Source organism: Caretta caretta, chromosome 6 (genome assembly GCF_965140235.1).
Source record: "Caretta caretta isolate rCarCar2 chromosome 6, rCarCar1.hap1, whole genome shotgun sequence".
Taxonomy (NCBI): Eukaryota; Metazoa; Chordata; order Testudines; family Cheloniidae; genus Caretta; species Caretta caretta.
In genome coordinates this window covers 18,972,963-18,991,435 of record NC_134211.1, presented here as the reverse complement: position 1 = coordinate 18,991,435, position 18,473 = coordinate 18,972,963, and the positions used below count along the sequence as shown (strand labels likewise).

Genomic DNA, 18,473 nt, shown 5'->3' with positions numbered 1-18,473 from the left:
GTGCTGAAACTGTAATTGTTTTATTGACTTTAATTAGGCTAAAACACATGCTTAAATTTGAGCATATCCTTAAGCGCTTTGATGAATAGGAATCTCAGAGCCTGTATACATGTGGCATGTTGCATCAAACAGACTCCTAGTTGGGGGTTAAGTTTTGAACTTTGCATCCTAGTAGAAGCTCAATAATCGGCCCATGCCAGAATGTGCATATACACATGCTTACTACACATGCTTACCCATACAGTGGTCTAGGAACTGTCAGATTCAAGCAGACCCGAGGTCCATCTAGTCCAGTATCTTGCCACCAGCATAGCTAGTACCAACTGCTTCAGTGGGAAGTGCAAGAACCCCACAGCAGGCAGATGTGGAACCATTACATTAGTTCTCTCCCTGATCTCTAATAGATAGAGATTTGCTTAAGTCCTGCAACATGAGGTTTTATATCCTTCCAAAAACTTTTGTTAGCATTCTTCTTGTCCCAGTTCTAGCAAAAATTGGATAGCAATGCACTGTAGGGAGATTTCATTATACCACAGAACATGTGCTACAGAGATTTAAAATTAAACCCCACTCCTCAACTGACCAACGGTGCTATATAGTTTGTTTGCTTCCTCCCCAACCCCAGTTCTCCCAGGTGGTGAGTCATTCTCAGCAGCTCTCCCAGTCGTTCAGGTGAATTAGGGAGGTCCTGCTGTAATTTAAACTAATAATAAAAGAATACTAAAAGCAGCTGCACAGTGAAAATATTCAGCCCAATAAAAGGACGGGAGGGATGGCTTTAACCACAAAGTGTTCTTTAAATGTAACCTGGGCTGCAACTGACCTGCTTGCTCTATGATCTTGTATGGGGGAGGCTGAGATTAAATCTGCCTTGTTAGCCAGCTGTATGGTATTTACACAGACATTTTTAGTCTCTGATAAAGTAAAATTGTTTCCATGCAACCTTTGGCTTTGGCCACCCATATGCTTTGGGATAGAAGAGGGCTCCTTAACTTCTGCCTGTTCTAGTCTGCGTCATTCCTTCCCTCTGGTCCTAACCTTCCTGGTAGGTAAAATGTTCACTGTGTCGGGGAATGAAATACCATCGGGAGAGGAATATTTAAGTATATTTCACCTAGCCATTCATTTCCCCATACACAATGTTCCTGCAACAGTGTGTGTTCTTCAAGTGCAAATCATTCTTTCCCTGATTCATTTCCCCGATATGTGGATACCATGCAACCACCCCCTACCATACGGTAACACAGTTAACAGTCATGTATGAGCTGTATTGGCAGAGCTGTCTGGGGCCCAGTACAGTATAGCAGAGGGTGCTGCAGCAGATCAGGACTGAGGTGCATTGGCAGAGCTGTAGGTGGGGCCCCTTCTGAGCCTTTCCCTAAAATGAAAACTGATCTAAATCTAATTTTTTCCTCCTCGGGCTCTAAAGAATTTGGCAAACATTTTTGTTAGTTGTGACTGTTGTCTGTGCCTTTTGGGAAGTGCTGAAGTTCTGTGAGTATAACCAATTCCTGAGCCAGCAGAAGCCTAGAAGGAATTTGGAATCTTGTGAGAAATTCAGATCTGGCAAGATATCCAGGCTGACTTCCCAACAAAAGTCGTCTGGGCAAACCCCAGAGAATTCAGGTGCATATTCCACTGGAGCCTCCAAACCTGCTGAGATTTCTCATTATTGGTTTGTATTCCTGAAAAATAAGCTAAACTTAGGGTGTTGTCTCCCAATACGATCTAGGGAAACTCCCTGTTGCCATTCAGCCACCTTGAGAAGGGATGAGCAACAGCTGCTACTCGCACTTCGTCAGCAACTGTTTTTTGTTATTCACCACTGGGGTTTACTTTCTTTCTCCGCATCCGCTCTAGCGGCTCAGCAAGTTGAGGATCTTAGCCTCTGCCACCCCCACACCCTGCTTTGCATTGCACAAATGAGTTTCAGGAGGGGCTGGAGGCTGGTTTCTAAGCTTCAGTGCAACATCATGGTCTCTTCCGTTGTCCCAGTGAGAGCAGAATGGGCAGGGAGGAGTTGGGGGTGGGAGGAGAGGAAGCTGTTGTCATCTGTGAACCATTGGGCCTGACGGCAGCTGTGCAAGCCGAGGAAGTAACGCTCCCTTCTGGTGGCTCTCCCAGTTGCATCCCAGGATCAATCAGAAGCAGGTTACAGAGTGTCACATTCCTCGCTGGTGGCTTCCCCAGCCTCATCCATAGCTGACTCATAAGCTAGGAAAACATGATCTAGATGACAGGAAGGTGGGTGCACAACTGGTTGAAAGATCATATTCAGAGTAGTTATGGTTCTCTGTCAGACTGGGAGGGTGTATCTAGAGGGTCCCACAGGGGTCTGTTCTGGGTCTGGTACTAGTCGATATTTTCATGAATGACGTGGGAGAATGGAGTGGAAAATACACTTTTATAAAATTTGTGGATGACACCAAGCCGGCAGGGATTGCAAGCACTTTAGAGGACAGGATTAGAATTGAAAAGAACCTTGACAGATTAGAGAATCAACAAGATGAAAGCCAATAAAGGCAAGTGCGAAGTGCGATTTCTAGGAAGGAAAAATCAAATGAACAACTATAAAATGGGGAATAACTGGCTAGGTGGCAGTACTGCTGAAAAGGATCTAGAGGTTCTAGTGGATCACAAATTGGAATAGGAGTCCATGATATGATGCAGTTGCAAAAAAAGGCTAATATCAGGTAACAGGAGTGTTGAAAGTCAAACATAGGAGGGAATTGACTTTACTGATGAGGTCTCAGCTGGAGTACTGTATCCAGTTCTGGGTGCCATACTTTAGGAAACATGGGGACAAATTGGAGAGTATCCAGAAGAGAGCAACAAAAATAAAAGGTTTAGAAAAACCTGACATCTGAGAAAAAGTTAAAAAAATGGGCATGTTTAGTCTTCAGAAAAGAAGACTAAGGAGGGGGTGAGCTGATAAGTCTTCAAATATGTTAAATGCTGTTATGAAGAGGAGGATGATCAATTGTTCTCCAGGTACATGAAGGTAGGACAAGAGGTAATTGGTTTAATCTGCAGCAAGGGTAATTTAGGTTAGATATCGGGGGAAAAACTTTCTAACTATCAGGGTAGTTAAACTCTGGAATAGGCTTCCAAGGGAGGTTGTGGAATCCCCATCACTGGAGGTTTTTAAGAAGGAGGTTGGACAAACACTTGTCTGGGATGGTCTAGGTTTATTTGGTCCTGCCTAAGCACACACAGCTGGCCGAGATGACCTCTCAAGATTCCTTCCAGCCCTACATCTCTATGATTCTGTGGTACAAAGCAGGAGGCTACAGTGTGTCCAATAGCAACAGTAAGAATGAGGGAAGAGGCGATTTCTCCTTTGGGTTGCTTGCTAGGTGTTCTGATGGCTGGGGGATAGCTAGACTTACTAAACAAGAAGGCTTTTGTTTATCTGGTGATTGACATCCTGGTTTGAAAAAGCAGAAGTGAGGAGAGGCCCATTGACTGGCAGAATGCAGATGTGAGAAGGAGACATGTCCATTCACAGCAGTGGGAAGAGACACTATCATAGTTTCTAGAGGGGGAGAGAATCTGTCTAATTTTCTGTTTTAAAGAGTGCGTTTCTTGTGTCCCGTTTAGTATTTCTGGCCTGAGACACACAGGGTACAGCGCATGGACAGGGTCATGAGCAGAGCTAAGACTATTTTTTCTGCTTTTCAGACGGTCTGCAACTGATGGGAGCAGACGTTTGCCAAAACTGTTGCTGAAGGGTGGGCATTATGGGAAAACCAGCTGCACCCTATTGTTCCCAGCCATGCGAGGACTGCACCAAGCGGCCGTGAACCAGAGCAAGCAAACGCATTAGTGAGACTTGCTCCTGGGAGGTGCACTTGCAAGGATATACTAGTTAATGTTTTCAAAAGTCAGTGGGACTTAGGTTCTCAAGTCACTTGAGTGATTATGAGCAACACCTTGTGCCAGGTTAAGAGCACTTCTGTATGTGGACACAGAGGGCCCAATCCAATTCCAATTAAAGCATCCTCTCAACTTTGATGAGTGTTGAGCTAGGGGCAAAGTGTTTCCAGAAGCACTGCAGCCTTCTGAACTGCTGGTGGCAATGCCACATGTCTTTCTTTCAGATGGACCTAAAGTGTCAGACTTATTTGTGGTGTCCATGCTTCATGGCCACCCATCCATCTGCTGCAGTTGCCTGAAGTCCAGCAGAAGGTTAGACACAGTAGGCAGAAGAGCAGTGTGTGTCTCCTTAATGCAGGAGTCTCCAGCCTCAAGTGGGAGCCAGTTTGGTTGATGCAAAGACAGTTAATGATTTTGTGACAGAGGGTTTTGACTCTCAGTAGCAAAGGAGCAGAGGCCGTAGCGAGGCTGCTCATATGTAGTAAGACTTTTGTTTTTATGTTATGAAGGTTCCTAGTGGCCCCAACTGTGATCTCCATTGTCCTAGGTGCTGTATGTATGCACAGTTAAGCAACAGGCCCTGCTCTGAAGGGTCTTACAAACAAGACAGATACAGGGTGTAAGGCGAAAGAGACGGGATCAGAGGGTGCAGGGCAGTGGGACAGCTGGGGCTCCAGAGTCGAAGGCTAGTGCTCTAACCGACTGGACCATGTTTTCATGCAAGGAGAAAGGATGAAGAGGAAAAACCAGAAGCTAACGTGATATAGAAGCAAACTGGTTTGTTTCTAAGTTTCCCACAAGGCGTCAGCCCCTCTTCAAAGATGTCAGCTCCAAATGAAACTGTTCCAGGACATTTCCTCCGTGTACTGCTCAGCCGCAGTCTGTGTTGGCTGTAACACTGGACCGACGTCTTGGAATGGTTTGGAAGAGCAACAGACTGGCTGCCAGGAAACACGCCTTCATTCTGTGGCTGGCCAGGAGAAAATGTGCACAGGGCTGTAGCTGTTTTGCAGGCAGGAAGAACTGGGCATTTGACGAACCGCCCGGCAGGGAGCATGGCAGCGAGGCTCAGCAGGCCTTAAAGAGACACCAGGGCAGTGCCATAAAGCAAATGGAGTTGTGTTGGAGTTGTGTTGTCGAGGCAGGTTATAATCACAAGCCACTTTCATCCTGTACTGGAATTCAATTGGGCTGGGGGTGCTTTCATTTAGTCTGATATCCTCTCCTGAGACCTGTGTGCCAGCAGGTTTAACATATGGCAGCGCAGCCATGCACAGCTGAAATCAGTCTTTGAGTTGCAGAGTTTTACATACACCCAGCACTGTTTTCTACACTAAGTTGGTGTCTTTCAGTTCTGCGGTGTTAGTGTGCTCTGGGGCTAGGGAACAGGTCTGGAGACCTGCTTTCTGTTCCTGTCTCTGCTTAAGGAAAGAGGACATGCAAAAGCATATTTTTCCCTCCCACTAGCCGTCTTCAACTGAAAAACAACTGAACCAAACCTTTCAAAAAGAGTAGGCGGAGACCAGGCTGGTAAAATTCCAGCTCCAAAGGTCAAAGTTGTAAGCAACTGAAAAGGCCATTTAAGAATGGGAACTGTAAGGTAGCTTTAACTGCAGTTGTTCTTATGCACTTCTCCTCTAATAAATAACAGGAGTGAGAATGTTTGTTTGGTGAGGACATGGAATGTTTTACAAACAGTCTAGGTACTTATGGGGGTGCTAAAGTTTTCTAGCATAGACTGATCTTAACACTACACAGCGTCATTGCGCAATAGTTCTTAAGGAAGAGTGGAGAAAACTGGATCCAATCGAAATTTTAAGTAGGCAAAAGGAACGGTCATTTCTCCAACTGGAATGTGGCCCAGACAATAGACTTTTAACACCCTGACTCCTGAGACAAGTGCTAAGAGAGGTCAAGATCTCTGCTTTACGTCTCATCTAAAAATGGCACCTCCTACAACAGAGCTTATCCTAGTACTAGACTTCGGCTAGGGAAGAGCACCGCCCGCCAAAGCACAGGTGCCACCTCTGGCAGCACCGGGGATAATTTTTGGATGCCTCCTACTCCAGTATTGACTCAGTCCAACTCGGCTTAGCTTTGAAGATCTGACAAGATCACCCCCTGAGGTGGTATGGCCACAGGTGTTAATAAAGAAAGCTCATTACACAGTAATTAAGTCACATTAATTATTTTTCTAATTAAAAAGCCAACAGTAATGTTGTTAGTTTAGGAATGTTCTGTTGGGCTTACTTTTTTTCATCCCCTGGCAACGGGCTAAAATGTTGAAAAGGGGGGGGAAGCCACCTGTGAAATAATTTTAATGTGTACTTCATATGAAATGCTCATGGTTCTCAGCAATGAATGCGGCCTGCAGGAGGCTCAGATTGGTCAGAGGGTGCTTGTTTAGAATAGGGGGAGTACTTCCAGCAAAGTCGCCTTTTCTTTCCTGAGAACTGATTGTGTGATGGGAGCATTAAATCCCCTCTCTCTGAAGGCCACTGGAATGTCTCTGCCAAGGAGCTGCTCTCTGGCAATGAGAGAAATTCAGATCTGAAATAGAAAAAGAAAGGGAATGTTCACACTCAGTGCTTACATTGCTAGACTTCTTACACAGTTTGGGTCAAGTTCAGCCCTATAATATTATTTATTGGTTTTACAGTAGCATATACAAGCTGCAACGAAGAGAAGGGCCTGCAGTGAGCTGCAGGCTGTACAAGTAAGAGATGGTCCTGAAAAGCTTACAATCTGAATGGACAAGACAAAGGGTGGACGAAAGGATGTATTACTATACCCCATTCACAGATAAGGAATTGGGATCAAAAGAGATTAAGACCCAGGGCCAATAGAAGCTAGGAGTCTAAATACCTTTTGAAACTCTGAGCTTAAGTGATTTGCTCAAGAAAGCTGCATGAAGTCTGATCTTCTGAGTACACAGCTGCATGCTTGGACCGCACATCCAGCCTTCCTCTCACGATATGCTTCTGTCACCCAAAAATTTGCTGACAGGAGAATGCACATAGCATAGGGTATTTCATGCTCTTCAGAGAGCCTAGACATTTACCTCTGTTGCTTACCACCCAGTGCCCACCAATCCAAATGAACACACTCTTTCACTCATTCTCTTTCAGAGTGCATAGCATATCACATTCTTGGCTGAAAAATTGCCCAGGGACCAGTGTTTCCTGGCTTGGGAATTTGAAATCCAGAAGAAAGTGTTTTAGGTTTGTTTTTCTCATCTACAGTGCAACAGAGGGAGAGGGATCACCAAAGTGAGTTAGAACACTTAATAAAGCAGGAGTGGGTGGGGTGATACCAGTTGGTATCACCACACCTAAAGTAGTGGAAGGTCCACAGCATTCGGCTCGCGGCTCTAGGTCAGACTTTTAGGTGGGGTGCGGTAACCCTTCTTCACTGGCCCATTGCTGCAGTACTCTGTCTTTAATGGCACCTTCTAGAAGTGCCTGTGATTGCCGAATTGTAAAGTCAAGAGCAGGCTCTTCCCACCCTGACGGTGGCTTTGGAGTCCACCAATGAAATACACCTGCCTCAGCCCAGGGCTCTGAAACAGCTTCTTCCCTTCCATCATCTGGAAGAGGGACTGTGGCAAGTGAACAGCTGTGAACAGCCCACAGAGTTTGGTTGATTGTATGTTTTGTCTTTTATCTTTATTTTCCCATTTCTTTCTGTGTAGGGCAATGTCCCATGTTTCCCACTAGCAGACCCATCATTGGTCTGGCTTCTCACATGCTACTCTGCTGAAATATCAGGCAGTAAATGGAGATTTGCCAGTGAACTGTGGAAAGAGCTAAGTGCTGAGTGAGTCTCTCTCCTTATCTGTAGCCTTTCATTACAGCCAGCCAGCAGGTCCCAACAAGCCAAGGGCACACTGAAGCATTCATCATAAAAGCATCTCATTTGCAATGACCGAGAGCTGATCAGGTTGTCGGTGGGGATAGCAATTTGGGGGCCACTGGCTGATGTCCAGATTTACCTGCTGCTGGATCAGTACCATAGAATCCGGTCCAGGCATATGCAGATACCTGGCACAACTGGGAGGAGTTTTTTCTTTCAGCAGCTGTGGATAGGTTTGTGGAATTATGAAGATGGGAGACTTTATATCCTTTGAAGGTGACTTTTTTTCCTGGCTGACACTCATACCCAGGCTCAAGGACACAAGGGACAGGAATATAAATAGTGATGAGCAAATCTCAAACAATTCAGATTCTTCCATGAAATTTTTCAGGTCTCCTTCCCTCTCGACTTAATCCCTTCTTTTTGTTCACCAGCACCTCAACTCCAGTTCCTCGGTCCTTAACAGGCCCCTTGAGTTGGAAGATTTTTCATCAGGGGCCTCTAATATGGTCCTTGCTCGATTGAACTCATTCAGCTGCTTTCTTCAAATCTCATGCACTTCAGCCCTTCCTTAGCTCTTACATATGACACCCTAGAAACAAAGGGTCTTGGGCCCAAGGTTCCATATGGGTCTTATAGTTTCCAGTATGTGCTGCCCGTTCTTATTTGTAAAACACACTATTCAAAGGATTTTTGCCATGCTGCTTGGATCTAACTGGCCAATGTGTTGGCAGTCTCAGCACAGAGCCTGATGACTGAATGGGCTTGGGCCCAAATCCTGAAAGGTATTTAGGTACCTAAGGTCCATTGATTTCAGTGAGAGTTAGGAGCCTAAATACCTTTGTGGATTTGGGCCATAGCAACCAAACTCCCTTTTACAGCTGGAGGTGGTCCCTCCTGAACAGAGTTGACGCATGTTTGTGAGGCATTTTGCCCTGCTGCTGCCCATGTTCCACTTCTTCTGTGGCCGAAGGACATAATTCCTAGGGGGTGTCAATTCAGCACTAAACTCACTGTAAAATCCCATTGAAAAAGGAAAGACGCTGTGATGGGTGAGCCGTGTGGGGATGAGGGAAGATATGCCTGGGAGGAGAGGTGGGGACTAAACATGTAACGAACCCCATTGTTAAAAAGCATCACATGCGGGGTGGCTGCAGATGGGGCTGATCAGAATCCCACCATTCCCTTCTGTCCATTGACAGAGCCTGCCTGCAGTCAACCGGGCTAGGTTGAGCCTTGAAAGCAATTCAGTTCAAATCAAGGAGATTTTATTGGCATGGCAAGCTAGGCAAATGTTGACACAGTGTAAAGTAGAGATGCTCCTTGGGTATCTGGCAGGGAGTGGGTAAGAGCCACCCAGGAGAGGGCTGCACGCCTCACCTGGGGATTGATTCCTTGTGCCAGCTGGCCATTCTGCATCGCCTGTGTCTGATCGCTACATGGCGTGATGGCATCTCTGGTGTCTCTCTCCTTTCTCCCCAGGGCCAGGCCCCAGTTTTTCTTCACTGCTTTTTAAGGACACCTCTTTAATGGTTCCTGATCATTTTGAGGAGCTCTCTCTTGGTCTCAGTCCCCTGAAGGCACTTCTCTCTCCAGTCACGAAGGTATGTGCATCTGCTGCACGCTTATCACCACGATGGTACAGCCCGCTCCTCCCTGCGTGCTCAGCTCGTTGCACTAGCTGGTGGACAATTCAGGTTGGGACCATGGCTCTGCTCCCTCCCTGACCCACCTTAACTTTGGTGTGTCTTACACCCATGGTATATTTCCAAAGGTGGCAGAGCTGGGGATGGAATGGGAGGGGGGGTTGGAATGGAGCTAGTGTCCTTGCAATGGAAATATGGTGGGGGAGGGACTGATCTGTTTCCAACTCCCCCAGTGTTTTCCACCCCCGCAATTTCTTGCAGAGGCGAGAGGGGGCCCAGCTATGCTTCCAACCCTTGGCACGTGTGCAGGGAGTGGAGGGAAGCGCAGCACCAGAGAAGAGGTTAGAGGCACCACGGCACACGAGAACATGCTGGCTGCCGGGGAGCAGGTAGGAACACCTCTCCTCTCCCTGCCTTCCAGGCACAGTGGGTCCCAGTGGAGATAACCAGTTTGGGGAGGGGCAGGAGCACACGTGCCAGCACTGGGATGAGGCGGAGGACGGGGCATTGGCACCTGGCCAGAGGGAGGGGGGCATTGGTGCACAGGGCACTAGCCACCGAGGGACTGCCAAGATGCCCCTTCCCAGCCTGAAGCCAGCTGCTCCCCGCGACCCCATCCTGCAGTGGATTCTCAGTAGCTCCCTTCTCTCCGCCCACCCACATCCCTTCACTCCTTATTCACATCGAGCTTCCGCACCCCATGACTTAATCAATTCCCTGCCATTGCAGGGGCCTCAGACACTGGTGCACCTTGGTCCTTCCATTCTCTGCCTGCCTGCGGCACATAATAGTCTTGTCCCCTGTGGGCTATAATACTCTGATCTAAATTTCAGTCTCTGGGTTTAGTGTGCGGGTGCTCGAGCTGATGGCCTGAGCACTGTTCCCTCTAAGCTGTGAGCATGTGCGTGCGCACACAGATCCTAAACCCCGCGCACATGGCAAAACACCATGTGCACAAAAAAAGAAATACTACATCGGAGCCAGGCCGAAATATCATTTACGGGCGACTTTTGACATTGTTTGCTCGCCATCTATCAACACAGCCAGATTCTACTAGCTGGCAAGTGGGGGAAAGGGAAAGGAGGGCAATGAATCGTACCCCTCCCCGCCAGCATTTCAAAGTTGGAACATTGATCACGTCAGGACGGTTGGGACCCACACATCTCCATTTTCCCGCATTTTTTTGCCGCAGATGCATGGACGTGATCGGAGCTATGCACAAACTTCCGGTATCCTGATCTGAATGATCTCCCGTTTGCCCTTTTGTTGAGTCACGCTGTTAAGCGCATTGAAATAGTAGCCATATAATAAAAGTATTATTTTTAAATAAACCAATCTGGTAAAAAATCAATCCCAAAATGTCACTGTCTAGAGGTCTAAAGCATAAAAGAACAGCAACTTCATTTAAATCTGGATGGCTGGATAAGACTATAGAGACAGTTACACCGAAGTCATAGTGTAATGCTTGTTAAACTTTGTGAAATATTCATGTATGATGAGGACAACAGAGTGGTTTGTGTATATTGTCGAGATGCCAGAGCTTCGGGAGAATTTTCAACAGGAAGAATGTGGAACAATGTATGGAAGTTGGATTTCTTAAAGCTTCATCTGTCAAATCCCTGTGTTCAAAATACAAAGACTTTCTTGCTGAAGAGATTGTTCTAGTCAGTCAGTACAATGACTTCAAGTTTGCAGTAGCTGAAAGAATCAAAAGCCAATTGGTTTTAAGTTTCCCAGATATGGTGACATTTGCTCACCAGAACGAACAGTTTCAGGATCTTGCAAAGTTGATGGATATTGGAGGAACATTCTTAGCATCAAGTGCAGACTGTGAGCATGGCTTTAGTTTATTAAACACTCTAAAAAACAAACTATGGATTCGTTTACAAGTAGATCATTTGGACATGCTGATGTGTATTAAGAGTTACCAGCTGGATGGACACTGATAGATCTGGACAGAGTTTATATTGAATGAGCAAATGAAAAAGATCGCAGGGAAAAACCGTAAGGTTAGTTTATCAGTCTTTGACATTTTGACCAATAAGGAAATTAAAATGCATTTGTAATTACATATCTTATTCTTGGCTGATAATCATGTATTGATATTTTTAGGAAAATTTTAAATTTAAAATACAAACTCTTGTTTTTCTTTTTTTACTTATGATGTCTCTATCTGAAAACCCATATAAATTGATATAATGGCATACTTATTAAATTGTTTATCAAAATCTTTTCAGACATGTATAGAGTGAAAGTGGACGCCAATGGGCAGAAGCCTATGGACTGATAATTATCATGATTAATATGTGCTTGATATATGCTCGTGATTGTCTATAAAAAAGATCATAAAGCGTAATGCTTAAAATTAACTTCTGCTTCACGAAGAATGGTTAAATTTCCTTTTTCTAAGTATTTAAAAATGACATTTATAAAATAACATGGTGTAAAACTATTATCACAAATTGCAAATTAAAACTTTTTAAATGTATAAGCATTTTACTCACTTGGGTGCATTTGCCTCATGGTGCACAAATTTGAACTCTGCTTCAAAAATTTGCACAAAAGAAATTTTTTGCACACACAGCCTGTCAAAAATTAGAGGGAATATTGGGCCTGAGATACATATGAGGTCAGACTAGATGATCTGGTCATCCCTGTCCCAGCTCAGAGTAACTGCATCTGTATTCCACCTCCATGGTCCCTCAAGGGCACATACCTCTCTTGTGTGGAGACCTGCATCTCTCTCCCTCCCAACCAGGGGTTTTCCAGGCTGCAGAGTTCCCTGCCTACACTGACGTTCCCAGCAAGCCAGGCTGCCTAAGCAGGCCAGTGTTTGCACTTTACTTTCTCTTCGAAGGTTTTGAACAATGTAACGGCCAGTAGTTATAAGTTACCGCACAGATCTTTCTAAGCAAGCACATTTATTCTTAAGGTGTGAAAGCATTCCAGAGAAAATAAATAAAACCCCCAAAAGACCCCAGACTTATGCTAAACCTCTTACTAGAGATCACACCCTCTCCCCAACTCCAACAAGGGTTCTCGTCTGCATCAGTCCTTCCAACCATTCTGTGAGGATTGTCTCCTACCCCTTGGGCACAAGGGTCTGTCCGTTTGCTGGATCAGAAAGAAGACCCCCCAAGTCAGTTTAAACTCAGGCCATTTATCCAAAAGTCCTTTCTTTGTCTGTTGGCCTCTGAAGAATCCAGTTTGAACCAATATATGCGAGCCTCCCCAGGTGATGGTAGCTCTCTGGGATGGGTGGGTAGGGGTTACAATCTGGCTGAATTCAGTTGCCTTAATCACCGTCCAGAGTTTTTAGTTCTTGGAGCAGCTGTGGTAGCCCTATCCCTTCAATAGAACAGAATCATGCATAAACCATTCACTTAAAACAATGGACCCCAGAGACACTTAAACTTAATTCGATAAGGCTTCCCAAGGATATGCAGGAGATGGCCATATCTGTTACAGTCCCTTTTGGCCTTAAACTCTATGACTGTGCATCACCAAAAGGGAACCATGCCCATGTTCCTCCAGGTGCAATGACTGTGACTTATGCCTGGCTGCTTGTGACCTTCCTCTTCTCCCGGGGTAAGGGATGGGCTCACAGCAGGATCTTTAAGGTATCTGGGTCACAGCACGGCCGGTGTCTATTTCCAAATGGGTGTCCGGTTGGCTGAGTAGGAGACTGCCCAGTCACATAGAGCTGCAATGCTGGATGGGATTGATCTCTTGTCCCATATCCTTCAAAACCAGAAATCGCCAAACCTATCTGAAAGATCCCCTAAAATAAATTCTAACTCTTACCTCCCACATTGGGCTGCCTTCCATCTCTGGGCATCTAGAAGGTACCTTTGGTAGCAGCCAGAAAGTCTTTTGCCATGGCACAAACTTCAGCCAAAATCCCTAGGGGGGATCCCTGATTGTGTGGAATTCTGTTCTTACAATACAGGCATGAATTTAACCCTCTGAATTTGTGCCGACAGAGTGATCGGGAAGAGGGGAGAATAGACATGGTTTTATTCACATAGATTTCCCACCCCCCTTTTTGTTTGTTTTGCTGCCTGTGACTGTCTTGGATTTACATGGGTGCTCAGTCTAGCTATTCAGATCTCCTTTCCCTTCCCCCTCCCGCCTCTTTCTTAGATTAAACCAGAATATTTGTCTGCACACAGAGATCAATCCCAGATTTGTTGCGTGGGCAGTACTAGCAGTGAGTGAGGAGAATGAAGCAGAGAGAAAATTGATGCTTTACTAAAAATAGACGCTCCACAGAAGGTGGAAACTGGTTCCTCATGTTGAAGCTAAAGCATAATTAATTGAGCAATTGGGGCGAATTCACAAAATGACTCTTGGTGAACCACATCCTTCCCGAACTCGCTGCGAGCAGGCAGAGTATTTGAGCTAGGAAGGGGCAGGACGGTATTATTTTTAAGTGAATGCAGCGCTGATGAATGGTGCTGGATGTGCAGCTGCTGGTGACTGAGAGCCTCTCTTCTTCCTCTGTTTCTTGCAAGAGGCAAAAGGAAGCTTCTCCCCAGCCAGGGGCCAGAATATTGTTGCCTGCAGAATTTGTCATTGACTTCCAAGAGCTTTCGATAATACCTTTCCTCTCCAAACAATTAACTTTGAGCTTGGGGTTGAAATACAGAATCAAACCTTGGAGACACAGCATTGTGCAGCCCATAGGGCATGTAATTGGAGCTCTGAAGCCCTGGGTTCTGCTCCTGGATCTGCCACTGTACTCTGTGACCTTGGGCAATTCAGTTTTCTGCATCTTTCTCCTCCTGTCCTTTGTCTGTCCTGTTTGTTGTCTATGTACCACCTCCTGCTGTGTGTGTGCTCCAGTACCTGACACAGCGAGGCCCTGATCTTCATTGGGGCTTCTGCGCACTGTTGTAATTGAGCTACTAGTAGTAGGGGACTACTAGCCTGATCTAAAGCCTGATGAAGCCAATGGGGAAACGCTAGTTGACTTTAGTGGTCTTTAGATCAGGCCCTAAAACATAGATGTATTACTGAGTCTGCTAAAGCAGTCGTTACAGATCCACCTGTTGTCCTGCAACCCATTAACTCTGTGCATCTGTCTCCAATAAGGCTGCTAAGAATGTGGTGTTTTCCTTACTTTACCATAGTAGAAATATTAAAGCAACTGAGATCCCAAAGCAGCTGCTGCTGTTTAATTGTAATTAATAGATTTTTACATAGAGGGGGGCCATATTTGCCAATATGTGGAAAAAGGCTACCAGGAACAAGCCATCCATTAAGCTGGTGTGAACTGGGGGCTCTTGAGGAGTGTGTGTGCATGAGCTGGTGAGTTTTAGACTATTGTCTTAGAAGAGCTGAGGATAAAAGTGGTGCAGGGGAGAGAAATAACTTGACATTTACCAAAATGTGGCAGCCTCCAGACTGCTGCTTCTGCAAGCATCCAGTGCATGCATGTAGTGCCAGGAGTATGCATGGTGATGGACAAACTAAAGGGAGTCTCTGGTCCAAGGCACTTTCTCTTTAAATGAGACTTGAACACACCAGGGAGGAGAACGAGCAAAGGAGAAAGTAGGGGAGGATGAGAACTGCAATAGTGAACAATGAGAAGCTTGTTGTTTCATATAGACCCATTTCATCAGTTCCTTTATATTTATTTTTTGTTTTCATGTATTAAACTTTGGGAACTGCGTCCAGAGTAGTGGAAAGTTTTTAGGCTAAAATGTGGGATATGAGGAAGGGATGGAAAGAGAAGATGAGGCTCTGTGACTGTGTGCACACTCAGGGACAATGGTTGTTCCAGGCATAGCATTCTCACTCCACTGCCATCCTCTTGTAACATCCCTTGATAGGTAGAATGGAAATGTACAGGCCCCTTGAACAAAGATGAGTTCTCTCCCTACTACTTCCAGATCCTAGGAGTTGGTTAATCACCGCTTAATGAAATGTTAAAGAACCTATTCTGTCCTCTGCAAAAGAGACTGAGAATCATAGAATATTAGGGTTGGAAGAGACCTTGGGAGGTCATCTAGTCCAATCCCCTGCTCAAAGCAGGACCAACACCAACTAAATCATCCCAGCCAAGGCTTTGTCAAGCTGGGCCTTAAAAACCTCTAAGGATGGAGCTTCTACCACCTCCCTAGGTAACCCATTCCAGTTCTTCACCATCCTCCTAGTGAAATAGTGTTTCCTAATATCCAACCTAGACCTCCCACACTGCAACTTGAGACCATTGCTTCTTGTTCTGTCATCTTCCACCACTGAGAACAGCCTCACTCCATCCTCTTTGGAACCCCTCTTCAGGTAGTTGAAGGCTGCTATCAAATCCCCCCCTCACTCTTCTCTTCTGCAGACTAAATAACCCCAGTTCCCTCAGCTTCTCCTCATAAGTCATGTGCTCCAGCCCCCTAATAATTTTTGTTGCCCTCTGCTGGACTCTCTCCAATTTGTGCATATCCCTTCTGTAGTGGGGGGACCAAAACTGGACAAAATACTCCAGGTGTGGCCTCACCAGTGCTGAATAGAGGGGAATAATCACTTCCCTCAATCTGCTGGCAATGCTTCTGCTAATACAGCCCAATATGCCTTTGGCCTTCTTGGAAATGAGGGCACACTGCTGACTCATATCCAGCTTCTTGTCCACTGTAATCCCCAAGTCCTTTTCTGGAGAACTGCTGCCTAGCCAGCTGGTCCCCAGCCTGTAGCGGTGCATGGGATTCTTCCTTCCTAAGTGCAGGACTCTGCACTTTTCCTTGTTGAACCCCATCAGATTTCTTTTGGCACAATCCTCCAATTTGTCTAGGTCACTCTGGACCCAGCCCCTACCCTCCAGTGTATCTACCTCTCCCCACATTTTAGCGTCATTTGTGAACTTGCTGAGGGTGCAATTAATCCCATCATTCGGATCATTGATAAAGATGTTGAACAAAACCGGCCCCAGGACTGACTCCTGGGGCACTCCGCTTGATTCCTGCTGCCAACTAGACATCAAGCTGTTGATCACTACCTGTTCAGCCCAACAATCCAGCCAGCTTTCTATCCACCTTGTCCATTAATCCAATCCATACTTTTTTGACTTGCTGGCAAGAATACTGTGGAAGACCGTATCAAAAGCTTTGCTAAAGTCAAGATATATCACATCCACCACTTTCCCCATATCCACAGAGCCAGTTATCTCATCATAGAAGGCAATCAGGTTGGTCAGGCATGACTTGCCCTTGGTGAATCCATGTTGACTGTTCCTGATCACCTTCCTCTCCTTCAAGTGCTTCAAAATGGATTCCTTGAGGACCTGCACCATGATTTTGCCAGGGACTGAAGTGAGGCTGATGTGTGCGTTGTTCCCCGGGTTCTCTTTCTACCCTTTATAAAATATGGGCATATTTGCCTTTTTCCAATCATCTGGGACCTCCCCCCGATCATCACGAATTTTCAAAGATAATGGCCAGTGGCTCTGCAATCACATCAGCCAACTCCCTCAGCACCCTTGGATGCATTAGATCTGGACCCATTGACTTTTGCACATGTCATAACCCTATCAGAATTCAGTGTCATCAATCCTACCAGACTAGGCATTGAAAACATCTCTTGGTTGTTGTCACTGCTCTTTCCACAAGTGAAATGGTGTTAACCACTGTGTCACTGCGAAATTCCAATGTTGCCAATTCTTGCAGTTTTATCATGAGTCACATGGGGGAGTGGTGTTTAAACCCCATCTCTAGGAATTAGTCTCAAGTAATCACCCATCTGCTTTCACCTTGAAAAGGATGAGGAGAAAAGCTTGAAAATGTGGTTCTTAAAGGCTCAAAACCCAAAAGGCAAGTAGAGCCAACCCCAAATTTATTTATTTTTAAAGATCTCATGATGTTAGCCATTCTCATGATTTTTGATCTCTTGGGTAAATTATGTTCTACCCATTAACTTCCATCTGTCTGTCTCTCTCATCATCAGAGAAACAAGCTCTCCACAGACCAACTCAAAGCTGTCCACAGATTCTGCCAGAACAACAGATGCAAAACCTGCAGCCATATCTCCACTGCTATGATGATCAATACCCCGCACAGTACACCTTTCAAAATCCATGGGTCCTGCAAATGCGTATTACAATTGTGGTATACCTCATCCAGTGCATCAAAAACTCGAACAACAAGTGTGGGTGAAACCAGACAATCACTACACTTGTGAACAAACTCTCTCAGAACAAAGATAAAACACAAAACCACCATATCACCTATAGATGCATAGATATCCAGGTCAGAAGGGACCATTATGATCATCCAGTCTGACTTCCTGCACAACGCAGGCCACAGAATCTCACCCACCCACTCCTGCGATAAACCTCTCACCTGTGTCTGAGCTATTGAAGTCCTCAAATCATGGTTTAAAGACCTCAAGGAGCAGAGAATCCTCCAGCAAGTGACCCGTGCCCCATGCTACAGAGGAAGGTGAAAAACCTCCAGGGCCTCTTCCAATCTGCCCTGGAGGAAAATTCCTTCCTGACCCCATATATGGCGATCAGCTGAACCCTGAGCATATGGGCAAGATTCACCAGCCAGATACCCAGGAAAGACTTCTCTGTAGTAACTCAGATCCCACCCCATCTAACATCCTATCACAGGCCTATGGGTGAACACTTTTCACGAAACAACCATGCCATACCTGAGTGCTCAGTACTCGTCCTCAAAGAAAACGTGCACAAAACATTCAAAAGGGAACTTAATTCATAACTCTGCTAGATACTAAAAACATGGACTTAGCAGAGACACTGATTTTATGTCTCATGACAACAATTTGTAACGCACCCCACTGTCTCCTCCCCCTCAATTGCCCACTTCATTTTATGTGGTCTCCCTCTCCCACAACATGTTACACCCTTATGCTTAACAATCTGACCCAACTGGTATTTAACTCAAACACTCTGGTTTCCTTCCCCACACCTGAAAAAGAGCTTTGTGAAGCTCAAAAGCTTGTCCCTTCCACCAACAGAAGTTGGTCTAATAAAAGATATGATCTCACCTACCTTGTCTATCTCATATTCTGGGACCGACTTGGCTACAACAACACTGCAAATCTCTCTCTTTCTCTCTCTCTCTCTCTGGTGTGCACACGCATGCATGC

The 18,473-nt window shown here is 45.6% G+C and overlaps 1 protein-coding gene across 2 annotated transcripts in view; it reads left to right on the top strand.

Annotated features, from left to right (window-relative positions):
- The window catches only part of C6H11orf24 (chromosome 6 C11orf24 homolog), a 112,250-nt gene that overhangs the window by 81,505 nt on the left and 12,272 nt on the right, over window positions 1-18,473 (top strand). The window contains exons 5-7 of one of the 2 annotated variants that reach the window (XM_048852565.2): window positions 9,211-9,332; window positions 9,636-9,763; window positions 10,567-11,622. In XM_048852565.2, the coding sequence (XP_048708522.1) occupies window positions 9,211-9,332; window positions 9,636-9,763; window positions 10,567-10,612 (296 nt within the window). In that variant the 3' untranslated portion in view covers window positions 10,613-11,622. Of the gene's footprint in view, window positions 1-9,210; window positions 9,333-9,635; window positions 9,764-10,566; window positions 11,623-18,473 lie in introns of those variants that run through there. The other variant, XM_048852564.2, reaches the window with a different exon arrangement.